At 38.5% G+C, this 21,605-nt stretch overlaps 1 protein-coding gene across 1 annotated transcript in view; it reads right to left on the bottom strand.

Moving 5' to 3' along the window:
* The window catches only part of esr2a (estrogen receptor 2a), a 30,364-nt gene extending 15,370 nt beyond the window's left edge, over nucleotides 1–14,994 (bottom strand). The window contains exons 1-5 of the mRNA XM_053488522.1: nucleotides 14,307–14,994; nucleotides 11,961–12,127; nucleotides 11,237–11,353; nucleotides 6,185–6,505; nucleotides 445–583 (exon numbers count right to left, since the gene is read on the bottom strand). Of these exons, the coding sequence (XP_053344497.1) occupies nucleotides 445–583; nucleotides 6,185–6,505; nucleotides 11,237–11,353; nucleotides 11,961–12,127; nucleotides 14,307–14,713 (1,151 nt within the window). The 5' untranslated portion in view covers nucleotides 14,714–14,994. The remainder of the gene's footprint in view (nucleotides 1–444; nucleotides 584–6,184; nucleotides 6,506–11,236; nucleotides 11,354–11,960; nucleotides 12,128–14,306) is intronic.
* Nucleotides 14,995–21,605: the final 6,611 nt, after the last annotated feature.

The following is a 21,605-nucleotide window of genomic DNA, read 5'->3' as shown; positions in this document are numbered from 1 at the left end:
TGTACATTGAGATTAACTAATGATTTTTTTAAATATAAGTTTTCCATTTAAATTTCAAATTAGCATATCACTTACCGTAGGGCAATATGTTACCTCAAGCTAAAATACATCTGTGAAACCCTATTAAAATTAGTTTAGGAGTTTTTACATGATGCGTACACAAGCGGATGGACAAAAATTCCTTAAACCATCTTGACGTGTTCTATTACTCATCTTACATCCCCAAAATCCCCCCCAAATTTTTTTCACAAATATCTTCAATGTACAGACATGCTTGTACTATATGTATTATTATATATTAATATGTATTATATATATTATTGTATTATAATACAACTTAACAGTTAAATTATATGTATGGATAAATATAGCAAGAGATGTAATGATAGCAAGTGCTGGAACAGATGGATACAAGAATAAATGCTGTTACATGGATAAGTGTACCTGCTGAGGATAAGATCTGGGGAGAATATGAGCTTTCCAGGATGATTAACAGATCTCCACATTAGTCCCAACATCAGGACCTCCAACCAGCAACACTCCAACAGGTGCACTTGGTCATAGAGGCTGATCTCCACAAAACCTACGAACAACACACTTATTTTAACACTTATCCAAAACCAGACAGAAAGTGTTGAAGGTGCATAAGGCAAGATTTTTTTTTTTTTAATGGTTGCCAATTATTGGGTCCCCCATATTCTTTTTGCTCATGAAGCTCAGGATCTATGGTGGCCTCATGGGCAAAGTGCACAAATCCTGTCTTTGAGTAAATGTAGAGCTACCCTAGGGCAAATATTAAACAAGTAAAGTTAGAAGTCCATCCATACATTTCTACTAATTGAGTAAAAGTAACAAGGTATTCACCTTCAGATTTACTTAAGTATTAAAAGTTTATATTTGCTTACAGAAGTCTATTCTACTGGTAAGTATCGAGCAATCAATCAATCAATCACTCTCTTCCTCTCGATTGTGCATTCACTGTTTTTGCTTCTGTCCGCACACAGCTCCCATACTGCTTTTAAACACTTTACAGTTATACGTAATGATCAGCAGGTGGCGAAATTCCCGCTTCACATACGACACACACCACCGTGGTTCTTTAACACACCACCGCGTAGAAATGTCGCAAAGTGAAAATACAGCTGTTTCCTGTATGATGTAGTGGAGTAAAATTTAAAGCTTCTTCTAATAAAACTACTCAAGTAAAGATCTGTGAAATATCTACTTAAGTAGAGTAATGATGTAAATATGCTTAGTTAAATTCCTCCTTAAATATCCTCCCATCATTCATTCTAAACCAGAAGTCAGTTTACCAGATTTTATTTCGCAACTTGATAAATTTTTGATAAGCCCACTTCCATTTTCTCATTATATTGTTTATAAAATCAGTTTTTATCATGTTCTAAATAACTTCTATGTTATTTGTACAAGTAAGGAGTAAAAATATATACTGTGTAAAATATAATGGCATGCTGAAAAGGTAGTGTAGTACCTACTTTGGTATTTAGCGCCATAACATGCAATTATTCTTTTTAAAGGACCGACCCCCAAACATTAAAATAAGCATGCAACAATACGATGTCAATACAATTAACAACCAATATATGTATAAATGAAATAAAGTCCCCTGCCTCAGATTATCCCTTCAGTTATGGCAGAATGCTTATCGCACAATGAAATACAGCTCAATGAGGTCCAGACAACAACACTGGCACCTCACCCTCTAAACCATCACACTTACTTCAACAGAAACACCTCTGGTGTGAAAAAAGTGCATGAGAATTGAGCAGACTCACCAGGGTGTAGAGATATAACAAAGATGTAATTTGATCAAAGAAAATGACCTGCTGGTAAATGTGTAAGGGTAAAGGGAGAACCTTGGAGAATGATAGAAAAGGGTCAGTATAACTACTTCCTTTTTTAAACTACACTATAATGGACCTGGACTCAGGGAGGTAGAATATTGCTGTATTGAAACAGCTGAACATTGTATTACTGCCTGTTGAGAAGCTTAATGTTTTCATTCGCTTTCTATTCAATTTTTCAAATAAGCAATAATGGGCGTCCTCATTCACACAGGCAGCTTTTGTTTTTTGTTTAATAGAGCTGATTTCAGTATGTTTCCATTTAAATATATGAAACTGAACATATAACTACTGCGGGAATATATATTTCACGCTATAAAACTGGGCTTAAAATCAGCTGAACTGTTCTTGTTCGTGTTAGCAACAACAGCCTTAATTGGTGAATCATCTACCTGTAAAATGCTGATTGTGAGTGCACTGTCAGTGAGAGTGTTAGCTACATCTCATTTTGGTTATGGTATGGAACCCAATGTGGCGAAGAATTCAAATTCAAATTTTATTTGTCACATACAGTGTCACACACAGTACGATATGCAATGAAATGCTTAAACGTTAAAAATAAAAGACTTTTAATAGGAAATAAATAAGAATAAAAAGAAAGAAAATAAATTTAGCTAGGAAAAAAATAATATATCTATAGAAGACAGAAATATACTATATAAGAAAACCTAGCAGTACAAATATGGAAAAGAAATGTTTCTGTACAATATAGAAAAAAATTAGTGTAAATAGAAATTTCTAGGGGGTGTGCAAATATGTATAAAAGTGTCTTATTTAAAGTGACTTGTGTGCAACGAGCCAGGAAATGAAATAGAAATATGTAAATGTGCATGAATGTGCAGGTGTGCAGTGTCCATAAGTGTCCATGACTGTCCAGAATGAGTGCAAAGAGACAATGTCATAAGTGTGAATGTTTAAAAACGGTTAAGTCCTGTGTGTTGTACTGATTGAGAGACAGTATCGCCTGCGGGAAGAAGCTCCTTCTCATTCTCTCTGTGTTGGCATTCAGAGAACGGAATCGCTTTTCTGACCGGAACAGAGAGAACAGTCCATTGCTGGGTTGCCTGAGGTCCCTCACAATCTTCCTGGCCTTGGCCCAGCACTTCTTTCCATAGACTGGGTGCAGGTCAGGGAGCTTGGTGCGGATGATGCGCTCAGCTGATCGGACCACCCTCTTTACAGCACGTCTGCCCTGCATGGTGCTGTTCCTGAACCAGGTCGTGATGTTCTCTGTCAGGATGCTCTCTATGGTGCAGGAGTAGAAATTCCTGAGCTCTCTATGGTGCAGGAGTAGAAACTCCTGAGCACCCTAGAGGGCAGTCTGAAGTCTCTCAAGCGCCTGAGGTGGTGACAGGTCCTGCGTGACAGGTCCTGCGTGACAGGCACACCGAGGTATCTGAAGCTGTCCACTCTCTCCACTAGGCTCCTGTTGATGACGGGGGTCTGGTAGTCCCTCTCCTGCTTTGTACTAAAGTCCACTATCAGCTCCTTTGTCTTGTTGACGTTCCGTAGGAGATTGCTCCTCTGGCACCATTTCCTCCAGGCAGGCCGTCTCATCGTTGTCAGTGATCAGGCCCACCACGACTGTTTCGTCAGCAGACCTGACGACTGTGGTGGAGTTGGTAGTGGCCACGCAGTCTTACGTGTACAATGAGTACAGCAGGGGGCTCAGAACACAACCCTGGGGGGCTCCAGTGCAAAGAGTGTGGGAGGCTAAGACATGTCCACTCATCCTTACTGCTTGTGGGCTGCCACCACAAAGATGAGTCCCATGTGCTCCAGCTTGGTGGTGAGTGTGGAGGGAATTATGTGTGGCGGGAATTAAATGATGAGCTGTAGTCAACAAAGAGCATTTTAACATAATTCCTCCTTCTAGTTTCCAGGTAAGCAGGTGATGTACATTATGGAGGATATAAGAGATGGCATCATCTGTAGAGCGGTTTGGACAATAAGCAAACTGTAATGAATCCAGTATGTCAGGTAGTAAAGAAAAAGGGGCGTTGTTAAAGTCCCTTGCCACAATAAGCTCAGCGTCCCGGTGTTGCAATTGGTGCTGTGTGATTGCCGCATGCAGCTCGCATAAGCCAGTGATCGTGTCCGCGTGTGATGGAATATAAATGGCGCTGATTATGACCAATGTAAATTCCAGGAAAAGGTAAAAATGACGACATTTGATGGACAGTAGTTCCAGGTTGGGTGTGGATCTCCTTCAGCTTGGATCCAGAGTTAAAAATGTCGAATTGTGAGCACATTGTATACCAATAGTATAAGGGTGTCTCTTTCATACCTAATGTATTCAATGGTGATGAATTTGCTGGTTTTAGATTACTGAAAACTAACTTAAAGAACAAAAACAAAGAAAAAGGGGTCGGAGCAGTTGTGAGGCAGCCAACCTCACCGGCGCCATCTTGGTTGAGTCCCGTAGAAGAAGTCTGCTATGCGCCCTTGTCCTCAGAGATGTGGCTTTTCTTTGCTTGAGGAGGACCAGCATAAAGCATGACCCGTCTGGGAAATCTTATCTGGAAGCGCTTTGGCAGGGCAATAGTGGATCTTTGCATCCAGATAAAATGCTTACTGCCCACTATTCTTCTCCATAACAAACCACAATGCCCCTCTGGGGATTGATGCACTACCACACCCATGTCACTCAGCTGTGTTATATGCTTTTTCTCTAGTAGAACTGATTCTGCCCTTCACAAAGAGGGTGTGCCAGCAGTGCCTATCCCTAATCCTGATGTCTGCTTCTTGACCAGCAAAGTTGTGATCTGCAGAAATAATCAGCCTGCTAGCAGCAGAGCCATGGGAACTTCCTCTCCATAGGGACCTTCTTTCTTAGACAGGGGCCGTGGTGGTTCACCCCCATCCTGGACTGTGGAATTTGCATGCTTACCTGTTGAAAGGTCCAATCTGATATCTAAGGCTCTTTCTCTGTAAGTGATTGAAACAATTCAAAGTGCTTGGGCCTCGTCCACTAGAGGTCTATGTTCTTTATAAGTGGTGAGCTTCAGGGAACAGAGCTTATAGTCATAACCATTCGTTTTATTGGAAAAAAAATGGGGAAAGGAATGTATTTTAAGGATTGAGGAAGGAAAAAAGAAGGGAAAGAAGTAAGGGTATGCATGTGCGGGTCCAGAGGAAGTGCCTCGCGTTTAGACTGATGAATGATAGCGGTGGTTTGCTGCCTCCTATGCAGCGATTAAACAGCGGTACTCAGCCAGTTTAAAGTCCCACACATGCCATTCTCACATTTAGACTGCTGAGTGATGGGGGTGGTAGAGTAGCAGAGTGGACCCTCTTGCGCAGCAGCTCATGCAGGTCAGTGCAGCAACAGCTTGTCCAGTCCTTTAGCCACTATCTCCTGTGCGGCAATTAAACAGCGTTCAGTCCATCCAACCTTTGAAATCTCTACCATCTCTCGTGTTGCTCTCACATTTAGCGTCTGGCGCACATTCTCTGCGCTTCTGCAATATGCTGCCTGTCTCGCATTCATAGAGAGTTGAGGGCCAGGGATCCATTAACAATTATCACCTGCCAACTGTGCTGATCTACACACCCCTGCAGAAGAGGAGGCTGCCTACATAGTGAGCCTTTGGAGAGTATGAGGGGTGAAAAAAGATTTGGGTGCATGCCCGTTACTTGTGCACACTGTGACAAAATACTGTACATACAATGCCTTGCGAAAGTATTTATACATTTTTTACATAACAACCACAAACATAAAGGTATTTTTGGGGGATTTTATGAAATAGACCAACACAAAGTGGCACATCAGTGTGAAGTGGTAGGAAAATGATGAATAGTATTAAAAGTTTTACAAATAAAAATCTAAAAATTGTGAAGGGTTATGGCATTTGTATTCGGCCCCTTCAGGGCATTTGTACTGTATACCGCCCCAGCAAAAACTATAGCGGGTCGTGAAAACACTACTAGTCTCCCAGACATTAGCACCATCTTTAACACACACTATCATCGGTAAGGGCACAGCATCCATGATCAGCATCACCCTGTACTGTATATCACCTGTTTCTGTAGAAGGTACAGGTCCATACAAGCTAGAACCACCAGATTGTCCCATAGCCTCTTCCCACAAGCTGTGAGGCTGCTGAACGATCAGTTACCCCCTCTCTGCCCCTGCTCCCACCTAACATTACATATCACACATCACTAATACAATAACCTTCAACTGGATTTTGCATTGCTGCAGCACACACAATAGACACATGCTAAAATGCACAACTGATCATATAAAAAAAGCAGAAACTGATACAAATTACTATTATTTTCAATAAAAGCAATTACACAAGAACAAACAGACACACCTGGAATCTTCTTGGCCCAGCTGATCATATGGACAAGCTCTTTGTCAGCCAAGTTGGTGAGTGACATCATGACGTTGGCTTCAGTGAAGGGCTTTTTCATGTCCTTCATTAGGTAGATTTCTGGGGGCTCTGCATCCATGATGCGGGCTATCAGCTCCTCTGGGCTCAGTGCAGCAGTAAAAACCTCCTTTACCCTGGCAGTTGGTGCTACTTTCCGTTCTGGTTGTCTCTGACTGCTCGTTACTGCTCTGGCAGGAGAACGGGCCATTCTCCTCTGCTGAGAGCCCCCACGATTGTAGCTACCACGGTCCCGTCGCATACCTATACAAGACAGGATTAAAAGCTTACCAAGTGTGTCAACATTTTTGACTGGTGGAAAAACCAAATATCACTATGGGGGAAAATTGTAAACGTGTCATTTTTGTCCAATTTGACTTTGAAGTTGGTTAGATTTTGTTATCGCATCATTCAAAACTGGCTGGACAGAACTAAGTGAAACTTTGAGAGCCCTTCAGTATTTGTCTGAAGGTAAACCTATGCCATAAATCAAATGTTAGTAGAAGAGATGTTATGAGAAGTTTTGTGCCAGATTTTGTCAAAGCAGACTGCACTTTTTTGGACAAATATAGCGCTTTAGCCCTTGACTATAGGCGTCTCTCAACAGAACCAATCAAGGCGATAGTTTACTGTAAATACACAGAGTATGCGGAAAACACGGAAAATAAAACACAAAATCTAACCCTTCAAAGATCTATGAACAGATCAATGTGTGTTTATTGTTCTTATTATTGTAAATAAAACACGGGTCGGTAGGGCGTGTAAAATACCCGGACTGAGAGCACATTGTTACTGTACGCACTCAAATAAAAACGTTAAGTAGAGTGGTTATGTGCTGGATTGAATAATCTACTTAAAACAGGAAGTGTATTAGACCCACGAGCCAAGAGGAAAGAAGAAATACAAGCTAAAAGAAGTACAAGGCTTAAGATACTCAACCTTAAAAAACATAATTTCTTTGTATTAATAAGTTAAGCCTAGAGTTCTGTCGTACAGAAAGACAGGCAGCCAGGTACAGTATGTGGGCTTCAACCTGAATTAATTAATAATATCACTGATTACATTTAAGCTGATCAGCTTATTTTTAGCTTTAACCTTTTAACTACTTCTAAAAACTCTTTACGAGTACTAACACTAGTAAATCATAATATGAAACAATGACTAACCTGCAATCAAGCTGAGAAAAAAAAAGAAAAATGATTAAAGTAGCTGCACTATAACATAATACTTAAAGCAGTAAAAAAAAAAACACATTTTTTGTTACCGATCCTGTAATCATCAGCAATATTAGAGTAGACAGTTAAAAGCAAGGAACAAGGACTGTCTGCAGACTGTAAGCTAGTTGCTGTCAAATATACGCCCTTCAGTCACTTAGAGAAGCTGCACTTATTTCAGACAATGAAATAAAATGAAAAAAAAAAAACATTAAGAAGCTGGCGTCAGAGCGGAGGGTCAGCTAACATACAGCACCCCTGGAGCAGACAGGGCTAAGGGCCTTGAACCCCAAACCTTTTAATCAGTAATCCAGAGTTTTAGCCGTTTAAGCCCCAACAGACCACTTACTTGTACATCACTGAACATGTGTATGAACTGTATGCACTGATATTCACTGATAGGCACGGAAAACATTTCAACATATTGCTATAAGACGTAGCACGCACAGTGGGCCTGAATGGTGTTGAAGAGCATCCCTTAATGCAAAAGCACAAAGCCTGCTTGGGTTCACAGTGTTCAATAATACAGACATAGCTAAAAAAAAATACATCCAGGACAATAAAAACCACATGAAACACGAATAGCTGTGTGTATAGCATGCCACGCATCACTTACTGTACTACTGTTGTAACTTGACAGACATTTTGCAAGATTAAATGGGTGTAATTAAATTGTATAGAACCTGTCTCTGTTTAGTGATTTTAGCAGAGAAACATTAGAAGGCTTATGAGACAGACAGAAAGTCAGCTGAGCTCTGGACTAGTGCTCGTTCACTGCAAATATTTTCCTGACCTGCTAGCTAGCAGAATAGGAATCACAGTGACAATATGCATCAGTATAACATTCATTAGGTTAGCTCAATGGTGGCTAATTAGATTAGTATTAGCAGTGAATATTATGTTTATAACATTTATTTACAGGACTTAATTTTTTTATTTTTTTTGGAGAAATCATTTCGGGCTATCACTCAGAGACTGAAAGTTTTTATCTTGACCCCGCCAGAGCCATTTGTGGCTAGGATTGTCAGTGTTCTCTGTATGAAAAAGGCGTGCACTTTCTCTCCTGTCAATCAAAACTGCACTACATAGTTGTTGGTGTCTGTGAGGTTTTGTATGTGAGAATTGGCCAATCAGTGGAATTAGAAGAGAAGACAATAGGTCAGTTAAAAAAACTGATGGGATTTTATACATTAAAAATACATTTTATACATTATAAATAAATAGGAGGCGGCACGGTGGTGTAGTGGTTAGCAATGTCGACTCGCACCTCCAGGGTGCAGGCTCCATTCCTGTCTCTGTGTGCATGGAGTTTGCATGTTCTCCCCGTGCTTGGTGGGTTTCCTCTGGGTACTCCGGTTTCCTCCCACAGTCCAAAGATTTGCAGATTAGGCTAATTGGCGTTCCCAAATTGCCTGTAGTGTGTGGCAATGAGCATGTGAGTATGTGTGTGTGCCCTGCAATGGATTGGCACCCTGTCCAGTGTGTAACCTGCTTCATGCCCTAAGCTTCCTGGGATAGTATTCAAGTATTCAAGTCTGAATACAGGATAAAGTGGTATAGAAGATGAGTGAGTGAGAGTGATAAATAAATAGGCTGGATGCTGCACAGGCTGATGCTGACTAATCCAAGAATTGCTAAAATGTTCTTGTAAATAAATTGTGATTCACAGAAAGGAACATGCTTGAATCTTCCCTCAGCAAATACTTATTAAGCAACAGAAATATGCTGCTAGAGGCTTTTAAGGAATCAAAGAAAAATGGCTATCAGGACTAATTAGGATTTTAAAAATGAGACATTTACACTGCTTTCTTATGTGTCACATGTACAGGCTTGATATAACATTAGTATTAATCTGACAGAAAATGTTGTTTTACATTAGTGACAAATCGATTTCAGTTTTAATATTCTGTGGAGTTACAGTAGGGCAAAACAGTATTTAGTCAGTCACCAAAGTTTTCTCACTTAAAAAGATGAAAGGCCTGGAATTTTCATCATAGGTATACTTCAAAACAAAAAATCCAGAAAATCACATTGTAGGATTTTTGAAGGATTTATTTGCAAATTATGGTGGAAAATAAGTATTTGGTCAAAAACAAAATCTCATCTAAAAATTTTTTTATATACTCTGTGTTGGCAATGACAGAGGTCAAATGTTTTTTTGTAAGTCTTCACAAGGTTTTCACTCACTGTTCCTGGTATTTCCTCCCTTTTGGGGCTGTCGCTGGGCAACATGTTTTTTTAACCTACAAAGATTTCCTATGGGATTAAGATCTGGAGACTGGCTAGGCCACTCCAGGACCTTGAAATGATTCTTATGAAGCCACTCGTTTCGTTGCCCTGGCGGTGTGTTTGGGATCATTGTCATGCTGAAAGACCCAGCCACATTTCATCTTTAATGGTCTTACTGATGGAAGCAGGTTTTTACTCAAAATCTCACGATACATGGCCCTATTCAATCTTTCCTTTACACGGATCAGTTGTCCTGGTCCCTTTGCAGAAAACAGCCCCAAAGCATAATGTTTCCACCACCATGCTTCACAGTAGGTATAGTGTTCTTTGGATGCAACTCAGCATTCTTTCTCCTCCAAATACAAAGTTCTACTTTGGCTTCATCTGACTGTATAACATTTTTTTCAATCCTCTTCTGGATCATCCAAATGCTCTCTAGCAAACTGTACTGGCTTAAGCAGGGGGACACGTCTGGCACTGCAGGATTTGAGTCCCTGGCGACGCAGTGTGTTACTGATGGTCCCAGCCTTTGTTACTTTGGTCCCAGCTCTCTGCAAATCATTCACCAGGTCCCCCGTGTGGTTCTGGGATTTTTACTCACAGTTTTAGTGATCATTTTGGTGACCACATGGTGAGATCTTGCGTGGAGCCCCAGATGGAGGGAGATTATCAGTGCTCTTGTATGTCTTCCATTTTCTAATAATTGCTCCCAAAGTTGATTTCTTCACACCAAGCTGCTTACCTATTGCAGATTCAGTCTTCCCAGCCTGGTGCAGGTCTACAATTTTGTTTCCTTTGAAAGCTCTTTGGTCTTGGCCATAGTGGAGTTTGGAGTGTGACTGTTTGAGGTTGTGGACAGGTGTCTTTTATAATGCTAACAAATGCCATTAATACAGGTAACGAGTGGAGGAAAGAGGAGCCTCTTAAAAAAGAAGTTACAGGTCTGTGAGAGCAGAAATCTTGCTGGTTTGTTATTGACCAAATACTTATTTTCCAACGTAATTTGCAAATAAATTCTTTAAAAATACTACAATGTGATTTTCTGGATTTTTTTTTTATTATTTTGTCTCTCATAGTTGAGGTATACCTATGATGAAAATTACAGGCCTCTCTCATCTTTTTAAATGGGGGAACTTAGACAATTGGTGGCTGACTAAATACGTTTTTGCCCCACAGTAATTAGCTTATGAATAATGTTTCAGTGCTAAGTAAATTATATCAAATATTGACCTCTGACTGCCTGTGAAAATGTTTTGTACACGCACAGAAAATAATTAAATAAAATAAAAAAAATCAATAATAATAAGACTAAGAAATTAGTTCGTGTGTTTCTGTGTGTGTAAATTATATCACTTGCTTATTGTTTTATCAGATCATGATTATGATATTAATAATATTCATAATAATACAGTGCTACATGATTGCTGTCAAAGTCCAGAATAGGGATATAAAACAAAGTCCATGTTTAGGACTCGGCAAAGCACGCTAGGGTTTATTGTCATATAAGATAATGAAAACTCAGTGAAAGAGTGAATGGCAAGTAAATATTTACCACATTTCATCATCCCGACTTCATAACACTTGCGAAGCCGACAGGCCTGGCAGCTCTTGCGCCGGTTCTTATCTATGGTGCACTGGTTGGTTGCAGGACAGATGTAGTCGTTATGTCCTAAGTAAGAGGATGTATAACAAAATAGGACATGTGTGAGCAGCAAGATTTATAGCTTACTTAGCAATACATTTAACAAAAGTGAAATTTACAAGAAGACCAATAGCTTATGGTTTGCTATTGATAAAACATAATGAGTGCAATGAGTGCAACAGTTGAACCAGGAAATAAAAACTGATGGAACACATGTTGAAATAAACCACTACATATCAATTAAACTACAGAGCAGGAACATTATGATATGGTCATTTATAGTTTTAAAACTCATTTAAGTGTCTAAGTTACCCAACCCATCAGTTTGGGAAGTTGACTTACAAGAAGCGTTCAAATCAAACCTAGCCATTTCTGTAGGTTTTGGCTATTAAAGAAGTACCTGCGAGGCCAGAGCTTTAGACATGAGAGAATGTTTTATCTTAATATCTTGATATCCAGCGGCGGTATTATATAGCGAAATAAAGGGAGTTTTTAACTCACATCACTGTGTTCTGTTATTCATCAAAATCAATCAAAGTCCCGGTTTGACTTGAACGCCCCTCAAAAGGGAATGTGCAAGCATGCAATGATAGCATGACCAGTCGATTACGAGACACCTTTGGGAATGTGTTACCTTGGATACTCCTTTTAAAGAAGGCTTTGCATCCCTCACAGGACCAGACACCATAGTGGTAGCCAGAGGCATAGTCACTACACACAGCGCAGAAGTGCATGTCTGTTTTGCCCTCTGGGGAACTGAAGCTCTCCTCACACTCCACTGATCGTTTCCCTATGGGTTTGCTGCCGTAGAGGAAGGAAACATGTCAGAGAACTCAAGTACTCATGGTCAACATATTGTGATTTTGTCTTGTTTTGCAGGCCTGAGGCTCTGCAAAGACGGAGGTTTTATTTCTAATAAACATACAGTACTGTGCAAAAGTCTTAGGCACCATATTATATGCTGTACCAATTTTGTTATACTGTATGTGTTTATCATGTCTGCATAATTATGTACAAAACCATTTAGTATTTCCATATATAACCTAAAAAGTTATAAATAAATAACAGTACAGGAGAATATATGCATGGCTGTAAAGAAAAAAAAATAGTACAAGACAGACCAGTTTTCAAATGGAAACTACAAACCTAATGTACGCTCCTGGGTTTTGCATAAAAAAAGAAAGGAGAACTCATATTCTCCAGTAAACTCAGTAAAACCTAACAGCTGCTTTACTTATAGTTCTATGCAAAAGTTTATACAAAAATATGGCAAAAAAGAAACTTCTATAAAGAGTAATAAAATAAACGGTAAATTTTTGGAGTAAAAACTAATCGCTTAAAATCAGGAGTTTTAGACACAGATTTTTCATGCAAATCCCTGAAGCATACATTAGGTTTTTTGTTTCCATCTGAAAACTGGTCTGTCTTTCTCTCTGCTCTACACAGACACACTGCTCTTTCACGATTATTTTCAAAGGTAAAGTTAATTTCTAATCAATCGAGTGTCATTAGAGGGATTTGTTTATTTTATTTGTTATTTATTTACTAACTGTGTAAGAAGAGAAGGGGGTGAGGGGGAGGGGCTCCTTACTTTAGCTTCACACACACACACACACACACACACATGCCTGCACGCATAAACGGAAACGCTTATTTGCCGAGATTTATTTTTACTTTTTTTTTAAAGGTTAAGTTGTTTTATTTTTACTTTATATTTTGTGTTAATTATTAATGCATAAAGCATTTATTTTTGGGGCTGTGGAATGAAAAAAATTAAGTTTCCATTATTTCTTATGGGAAAATTTGATTTGGTTTACGAGTGTTTCGAAATACAAGCCTGCTTCCAGAACAAATTATGCTCGTAATCCAAGGATCTACTGTACATGAAAATACTGAATGATTTTGTACATAATTATGCAGACATCATAAACATATATAACAAAATTGGTACAGCATATAATATGGTGCTTAAGACTTTTGCACAGTACTGTGTATGTTATGGACAGGTGAGAGTCTGTGACGAAAACTCACAATTTATGACAAAAGTCCTTTGACTTCAAGATTGTTCATGCTGCCTTTAACTTAAATAAAAAGTCATATTTGTATTAAAGGTAGGTCTGCAACTAACGATTATAACTAATTAATCAAACGAAATAATTGATAAATATGTTGAATATTTTTTCGATTGATCGATGAATCAGATTTAAACAAAAAAAAAAACAAGAAAAGCATTCATTTCCAGCCCTTTGTGTGTGTGTGTGTGTCTGTGAAGGCAAAAGTAAGAAGGGTTTGTATGTGTGTGTGGGGCATGGTGTCTAACGACGCACACACACACACACACACGCACACACACACACACACACACACACACACAGACAGACACAAAGAGCAGGCTAAGTCTTGAGCAGAGAGAGAAATGGATTTTTAACGTCTCTAATGAGACTTGCTTTTGTGCCATACGCGCGCTGTACACTACGCAAACAGACACAAAATAAAATTTTTACGTGCACACACACGTGGTCACAGTGTTATAGTAAACAGTACACGCATACACGGATGTTGATTATACTAGTAAGAGACGCGCACTTAGACCCAGCAGGGGAGACGATTACCCGCTTACGGATTTCTCTGCCTCCGCCATGTATCTTTCCTCTACCTCTGCTTGTTTTTTTCAGTTTTGCCCCACTCTGTCTTTGAGGCGCCAAACTCTGCTAGCATCAGTGCGAGATACCGAGTGTGTTCACTCCGCTCCGTGCTCAACGGATGTTTTTTTTTTTTCTAATCAAATGTCTCCGTGTCGCGCGACACAACAAATCGTTAATGAAACTCTTTTAGTAATCGATTTTAATTGATTTGTTGTTTCAGCCCTAATTTAAGGGCTTAAGTTTCATTTAACATTAACATACTTTTCATTGATTATGTTTAAAGTGATCACAATAAGAATGTTAAACAAAGGCCTAGAGGTTGATGAACATTATACCTGCTGTCACTGGCTGTGTAACTCCGTGATGTGAGCTCTTGCCAGGTGCCATTGCTCTGCTGGTTTTGCTGGCAGTGGGATTGTGGACGATGCAGTGTCAGGGGTGCCATGTGGCTCTGAGAGGGCCAGAAGAATGTGGGGCTGAGTGACTGACGCACCGAGGGACAATCAGGTAGGGGGGGCCCGCTGTAGCCGAGCAGGGCGGAGCTGTAGAAAGGCAGTGCGGTGAAATCGTGCCCGATGTCCGCATAGGGTGAGGGAATGCAGATGGGGTGGCTCTCCGCCGTCACGGTTGGGGAGGAGGATGAGGAATTCATCCTGGATGTAAGAGTGCAGCCTCCTGTTCGGCTCGAATCGACCTCCTGAAGCTGCAGCAGTGGGGTGTCTCTCTCTGAAGACTCTGACATTTCTAAAACGTTATTAACAAATCAAACCCAACCATTCAGAAAGCTGGGGTCAAAGCACAGGGTTAGCCACTGTACACTGGCATGGTAGCGCCGAGATTTCCGAAAATGCTCTTGAAGAATTTCAGGAATTCAACCAATATTACACTCACTAGAGCAAAATCCTAACTGACGAGATACAACTGAGAAAACTTTTGGGCATAATTAACACGTCATCATTGCAGGTCTTCATGAGCCTTAATATGCAGGGACTCCATGCAGACTATTGCACCTTCTTCAGGATATCTTCCACATCTCCTTACCTAGAGAAAATTGTGACAAGTTGAGAACAAAAACTTGGAAAATGGAATAGTAATTTTAAAAGAGAATTCTTATATAATTATGTAGCATTAGAAATCATGGCTTCTTTTGGTGTCAATGCTGTGCTCTAACCATACTATATACAGCAAGTATAACCACTGTAATACCTCACCATGAAATTTAATGTACGGGACAACCAGAGTGGAAGATAGGAAAAAGTGTTTTTTTTTTTTTTTGTCCATTCAAATGTATATTTTATAAAAGTCCAAACCCTCAAATTGAAAAAATATGATAGAGATTGTAAAGCAGATTCATTGCACTATTCAGAAAAAAGTTTACAATAGAAATGGAGTAAAGTTGTAAAGTACTGTAGAAAACAAGGGCTCCTCTATCAATTAGGGGTTGTCACAGCGTGCACTAGTGATGGGCGTGTGACTTAACCTGTTATCACCACTCGCTCACTCTGTAGGCTCTCTAGGTAGGCGGCCTTCCCTTCTGCAGATGATAGGGCACTGGAAACGGGCGTGACTGCAAAGTAATCAGTGCCAATGGATTGCGGTATAAAAAGGCGAGAAGTGTAGCTCGGGCTCTGGTCTGGCGCTGAAGATCTATGGAGCATAGTTGCACGGCAGACGCTAATAGCACGGAATAAGTGGCATGCGAGCAGGGTGATGTAACCCGCCTCAGGGACTTCAAAGAAAGTAAACTAAAAGCAGCCATTTGATCGCCGCATGAAGGACAGCACCACTCGCACTCCCTACTATTATAATAGTCAGACAAAAAATTTATAAACACTTCAGGAAAAGTAAAAAAAATGATGTATATTATATTAATAAAATATTAATAATATTATCATCCATATTATTATTATATACTGTGTATTCAATATGTATATAACATATACCAATACATTTTATATTTAAATATTAATACAAGTTTTTCCTTTCCTGAAGTATGTATCCGGGTTTTTTTAGCTGACTGTATATTTAAATATGTTTTAATTAACATCAATGTTAGTACTGCTAATGGTACCATGGGTATTTATATCATTCAATTCTCAGAAACAAAATGAAAAAAAAAAATACACTGCCCATGCTGAAATAACCTATTGTTTTGTATAATAATAACAATAATAATAATAATAATAATAATAATAATGGTTTAGAATAATCAATCACAGATTTCATTATCATACACAATTTTACTGCTGAGACTTTAGAAATGCTATCTACAAGTGAAGTCCATGCAACTTAATTTCAGTGCAATACTGTAATTAAGAGTTGTCAATTTGTTTAGCTACTCTCTGTTGTCCATTTTAGACTCGTAAAAAAAAAACATTTCCTCTTATAAACCCACTATTCAATTATGTGAACAGAAAGAATGCAACAAAACGGAAAAAACCTACTCTAATATTGGATCGCAGGTAACTAGTGTGCGAGCATTTTTCAAGATGAGCAAATTTTTTAAATATATTTTAATTTGATAAACGAGCGAGGTCTTGAAATACAAGTACTGTAGTATGCTTGCGCTTTGTCTGCCGAGCTCGTGATCACAGCTGAGCCAATCGTTCTTCTCTCTCATAGCTGCAGGATTGTGGGTAATCGTCTCCCATGCTCAGTCTCAGTGCACGTGCGTCACTTGTAAAGTCAACATCAGTGCATGTGTGTACTATTTACAATAACATTTTGACAATGTGTGTGTGTGTGTGTGTGTGTGCGGGTAAAGCAAAAGCAAGTGTTATTAGAGAGGTTCCTTGTTAACAATCCAGTTTCAAGAGTCTCTAAATCTCTGTAAGTAATTCTGTTAGTGTAGGGCAACTTTCACACACACGCGTGTACATTTTGGATCAATTACTTTTATATGAATATTTTTTTAACATTCCAAAAATGTTTATTTTTGGAATGAGTTTCTATTATTTCTTATGGGAAAATGATTGAGTTCTTGACCGCCGCATGAAGGACATGTTTCTGAAACAAATTAAGTTAGCAATCCAAGGTTTAACTGTACTTAGTTTACAAAGGTGATAAGATTAGATTAAATAACTTACTGAATAAATAGTAATAAAGAAAACTCACTTTCTACATCAACAACCAGCATCAAACTAAAGGATAATGAGGTATAAACCTCCACAAGTTAATGTATAAAGCAACATAATGTTAAAGTTCACTAACATTATATCACCATCACTTGCTTTAAATTCGTAAGTAATAAAGTTAAACTCCGATGCAATTTCCGTCTCCCAACCAGAGCAGTCAGAAAAACTCTCAATGGCTCTAACCTGAACCATTCAATAGCTTACTTCTTCTCCAGCTCTTCCCAATGGCGTAGTAACAGCATGTAATCTATCTGGCACCTACTATATCCAATATCCATGAGCTAAACCTGTACTTGTTGTTTCTGTTTTTAAGCAGATTGAACTGTAACAGCAGATCGCCAAAAATGCTTTTAGAAAATAATGATGCATTATTATTATCGTTGTCTTTATAGGTGCTAAGATTAAACTTAGGGAAGCTTGAGCCCCCTAAAAAGGGCTCTAAAATCACCTATGCTGCAACACGCAGCAGCAGAAATAAAAAAGGAAAACTCCTTACCTATAAATAAGTGAACTGTATATACATATTAAATATTAGCTTTAGAATAATTAACAATACTGATTTTTTTAAATCTTCAACAATGACAATACATTTCTCTGTTTTAAAAAGAAAACATACATCCCTCACCTGCGTTAACTGTCACACGCTGTCGAGCGCACAAACATCGAAACCGATGTAATTTCATCTAAGAATGGAATGCTGAACTATATTTTAAATAAACACTAATTTTCCTGTTCCAATTCCATATATTCTTCAACTGATATTTAAACATTTTAACTCCCCAGTGACCTACTGCCTGTTCCATTAGTTTTAATTAACCCAATTAATAAAGAATATCCTCCAGGACTATTTACAGTTAGACCGTATTCACGTGGATCACAACGTGCACTGAACTGAACGTCGAGGACCAGGCAGTACAAATTTGAATGTGCTTACTGTTACACCCCTAGTATCTATTACATACTAATTTTATCTTTTGGCTTGTTGTCTCTTATTGTTGGCTGGCCTATGGCTATTTTCACATGCTATCCATGCTTACAGTATACCAAATTTACTAATTGTTAATTTTATGCTTACATTCTGACCAAAGTGTCTATTTAGGATTCTTTTCCAAAAGAATGCAGTCTGTCTACAAAAGTCACTATTACTAGACACCAGGACGAGAGACGTCCAATAACTGTTACAAGTCAATTGTACAGACAGCAACACATCCAACCAGGACTTAGTCACACTGTATAACCTTAATGACCTACAATACACCAGTAACGAATAATTCATGAATTCACCAATTATTTGTGGATCTGTTTCCTTAACCTTATTTAAATCTGTGACAGCAACCATTAGGATATAATCATTAGTACACTTGTTTTCTCTTCTGAATAACAAGTTCTTCTTAAAAGTTTTCGTGCATCACAACTTAGTGACACTGTTGATCTTGCTGAAAGTTGCAAAAGATTCATGCTTGCTCATCGGAACATTTACTTTTCTGCTCCTCAGAGACGCCAGCCCGCTCAGTGTACCCAATTATAACAGAATAAGTAATAATTAATGTTTTCTCTGCCAACACATATAACGCAATTAGAAACGAGGACAAACTGAAAATGTCGCTATGTGCGTTCACTATCCGTCACAGAAAGAATTATTCTGTGGCTTATTGTGTTATGTTATATCGCAATATTAGAGGCCGTTTCCCAGGTCCTACTCACCAGCAAATCTTCAGATACAGGCTTCACAAGCTCAACCAAAAGCAACCTAAACTTTCTGTGCTGAGGACTTTTGAACCCGTAACAAAGCACAGAGAGGCACTTGGCCAAATTACATGTAGTATTCAGTGCACGCGGTGAATCTTACATATTGGACAAATCACACAGCAAGATACACACTGAAAACTATTTTCTGATAATTGCTTTAAGAATGTAAGTAAGCACGCGAGTAAACTGAGCCTGAACACACAGCGTACTACACTTCTTACGTCTTTGTGAGTCTGCAAAAAAGAACTTCACTATGCTGATTTCACACCATAATTAAAATATGTCTAGTTTAATGAAAAAAGATTTGGCTCTGAATGATTACAGATCTCTATAGGATATTTAAAAAGGAATCAGATGAGGACATACAACGCTAATATCACACACTGTGTCTTCACTGAAGGTAATCAATAAATTGTATTATTAAAGGATCAAAAACTAAAAATATTTTTTTTTTCATGAATTAATTATTACACATTGTGACAAAAATAAATGCTGTGAACATTTAGAGCAAGTTTTGCATCTCATCTGCACCATGCATTATTTACAGCTGGGGTAAAGGTAAAATCTAAAAACAAACAGGATGTTCTGTTTTATTTTTCCCTGGTTGATTCAAACTAATTGTCTCCAAGCATTTTGTCATTCACCCCAAAATTCTCATATACATGTAAGTGATGTAAAACCCCATACCAGACAAGAAATAGGAAACAAATTTTAATCCAAAAAATACATAAATGCAAAAAGAAATTATTTTTTAATTAAGTTGAGGGAGAGTGAGAAAGAACTTCTAGCCAGCGGTGCATACCAGAAACAAAAAGCCCAAGGCCACTGGTGCAATCCCCCATTCCGGCTTCCCTCACTCCCTTCTCCAAGGCGGAAAAAGGATAAGGGAGAGGCATCGAGGGAAACCATGCCCTGAAGAGGAGGACTGGGAACCAGTACCAGAGTACTTCCAGGCCTGAAGAGAAAGGCTTAATACATTCCATAAATAAATAGATAAATACAGACACAACCTAAGATTTCTGTCTACAGTCACGACATGCATCACCTCGGCATTGTCTAAAAATAAGGACATGAATTCAGCGTTAAACTGCTATTGTCAACGGAGTAAGCACCAAATTCTTCTGAATTAGAGAATGCCAAATAAATGGAGCAGGAAGCAGTCAGAGAAAAGAATCTTAGCAAATAGTTTCATCTACTTCATTCAGTCTCTTTAGCGAACGACTAGAAATGCATTTTATTTTCTATGTAATTTAGTGCAGATTAGATAAAATTACCTAAATTACAGAATCACACTGATGCACTACATAAGAATACCGAAATGCAAGTTATTACAGAGACACAGTTCACTCAGTAGGGCCTCTTCAGTTTTGAATTGACAAAGGTATGATTATGTCTAAATTGTGTTGCTTGTACTAGACAATACAGTCAAGGAACAAATCAGTAGACACTGCCTTGAAAGGATATTTTTTAAACGTACATGTAAGTAACAAATAAAAGAAGCCATGCCATCTGAAGCATTTTAACGGCAACCATTCCTTAAATAGGAACGTTATAAATTCACCCAAAAGACAAACCAATCCAGTCGTACATTTAATAAATAAGTTGAGCCTTTTTTTGGTAGGGTAAAACACCAGCTGCTGTTGATTTAGAGGACATTCATCTTTACAGGAAGGTGTGCTACACTACCCGTCAAACCAGATGGGCCCAAAGCACTTCAGGATATTTCAGAAGAAACTTAAAACAACTCAGCCTTCGATGGAAAGTGATTTTTAAAATGTTTAAAAATAACAGTAGTAAACTACCATATGCTGTGTGTATATAAATTCATTAATAAAACAAAATTCATCATTTTTAGGAATTTATATGTTTGGCTTAGCTGTTAACAATCCACCACTGGTTTGTACATCGATGGCCAAAAGTTAATGTTTAAATGACATTCTCAATTTGTTTTTGTTAAATAATGACAATCAAGATAATAAGAATCTTGATCTTTCATGCAATGAAATTGCTTTACAGCTATCAAAATTTAGTATGAAGTTCTTTATTCTTCAAAACCGCCTGGATCCAACTGGGCATAGGTTCAGAAAGATGTCTGCAGTACTCTGGTGTAAGTCTCTCAACACATGCCTGCGTGATTGCTTGCTGACGATCATGTACAGAAATGTGGTATTGGACATTTTTGTGCAGAGCTGGACAGCTTCGAAAAGGGTAAAGTCCTGCACGCATTTGTTCCATCCATTAACTAAACCAGTTGCTTGTAATTAGTACAATCTGAAATCTCTTCAGCCAGGTAGGTGCAAACTAGTTGGTGGCATGACCTGCTTGGGCACAGGTGGAACTGTATTACCTGGTATGCTGTCTTAATAGTTTTGGCCACTATGACACTGTATATTAAAAACTGTACAATACAAGCATTCATTTAAAAAATGAATAAATAACAGTTTATGTGTTTCTCTATGTAGAATACATGCAACAAGTAATGTAGTCTTATTTCCTACAGTATCATGCATCTATCAATATGTACAGTATAATAATTATTCTTCTCTAGAGCATGCAGCAGCAGATCAGTAAATCCTGGTATATACACAGAAACACGTGCACATAAACAAACATAAGGACGAACATAAAAAGGAACTTTGATTTACTTTAAACGTGATAGAGCTCGTTACTGCTGTACATCAAGTCACTATTAGACTGAGTCTCAAGTTAAAGGCTCTATTCGATCCAATACATTTACAGACACTCGCTGAG

This window comes from Clarias gariepinus, chromosome 27 (genome assembly GCF_024256425.1).
Source record: "Clarias gariepinus isolate MV-2021 ecotype Netherlands chromosome 27, CGAR_prim_01v2, whole genome shotgun sequence".
Taxonomy (NCBI): Eukaryota; Metazoa; Chordata; class Actinopteri; order Siluriformes; family Clariidae; genus Clarias; species Clarias gariepinus.
The sequence above is the reverse complement of the archived record's forward strand: the minus strand, read 5'-3'. Positions and strand labels throughout refer to the sequence as shown.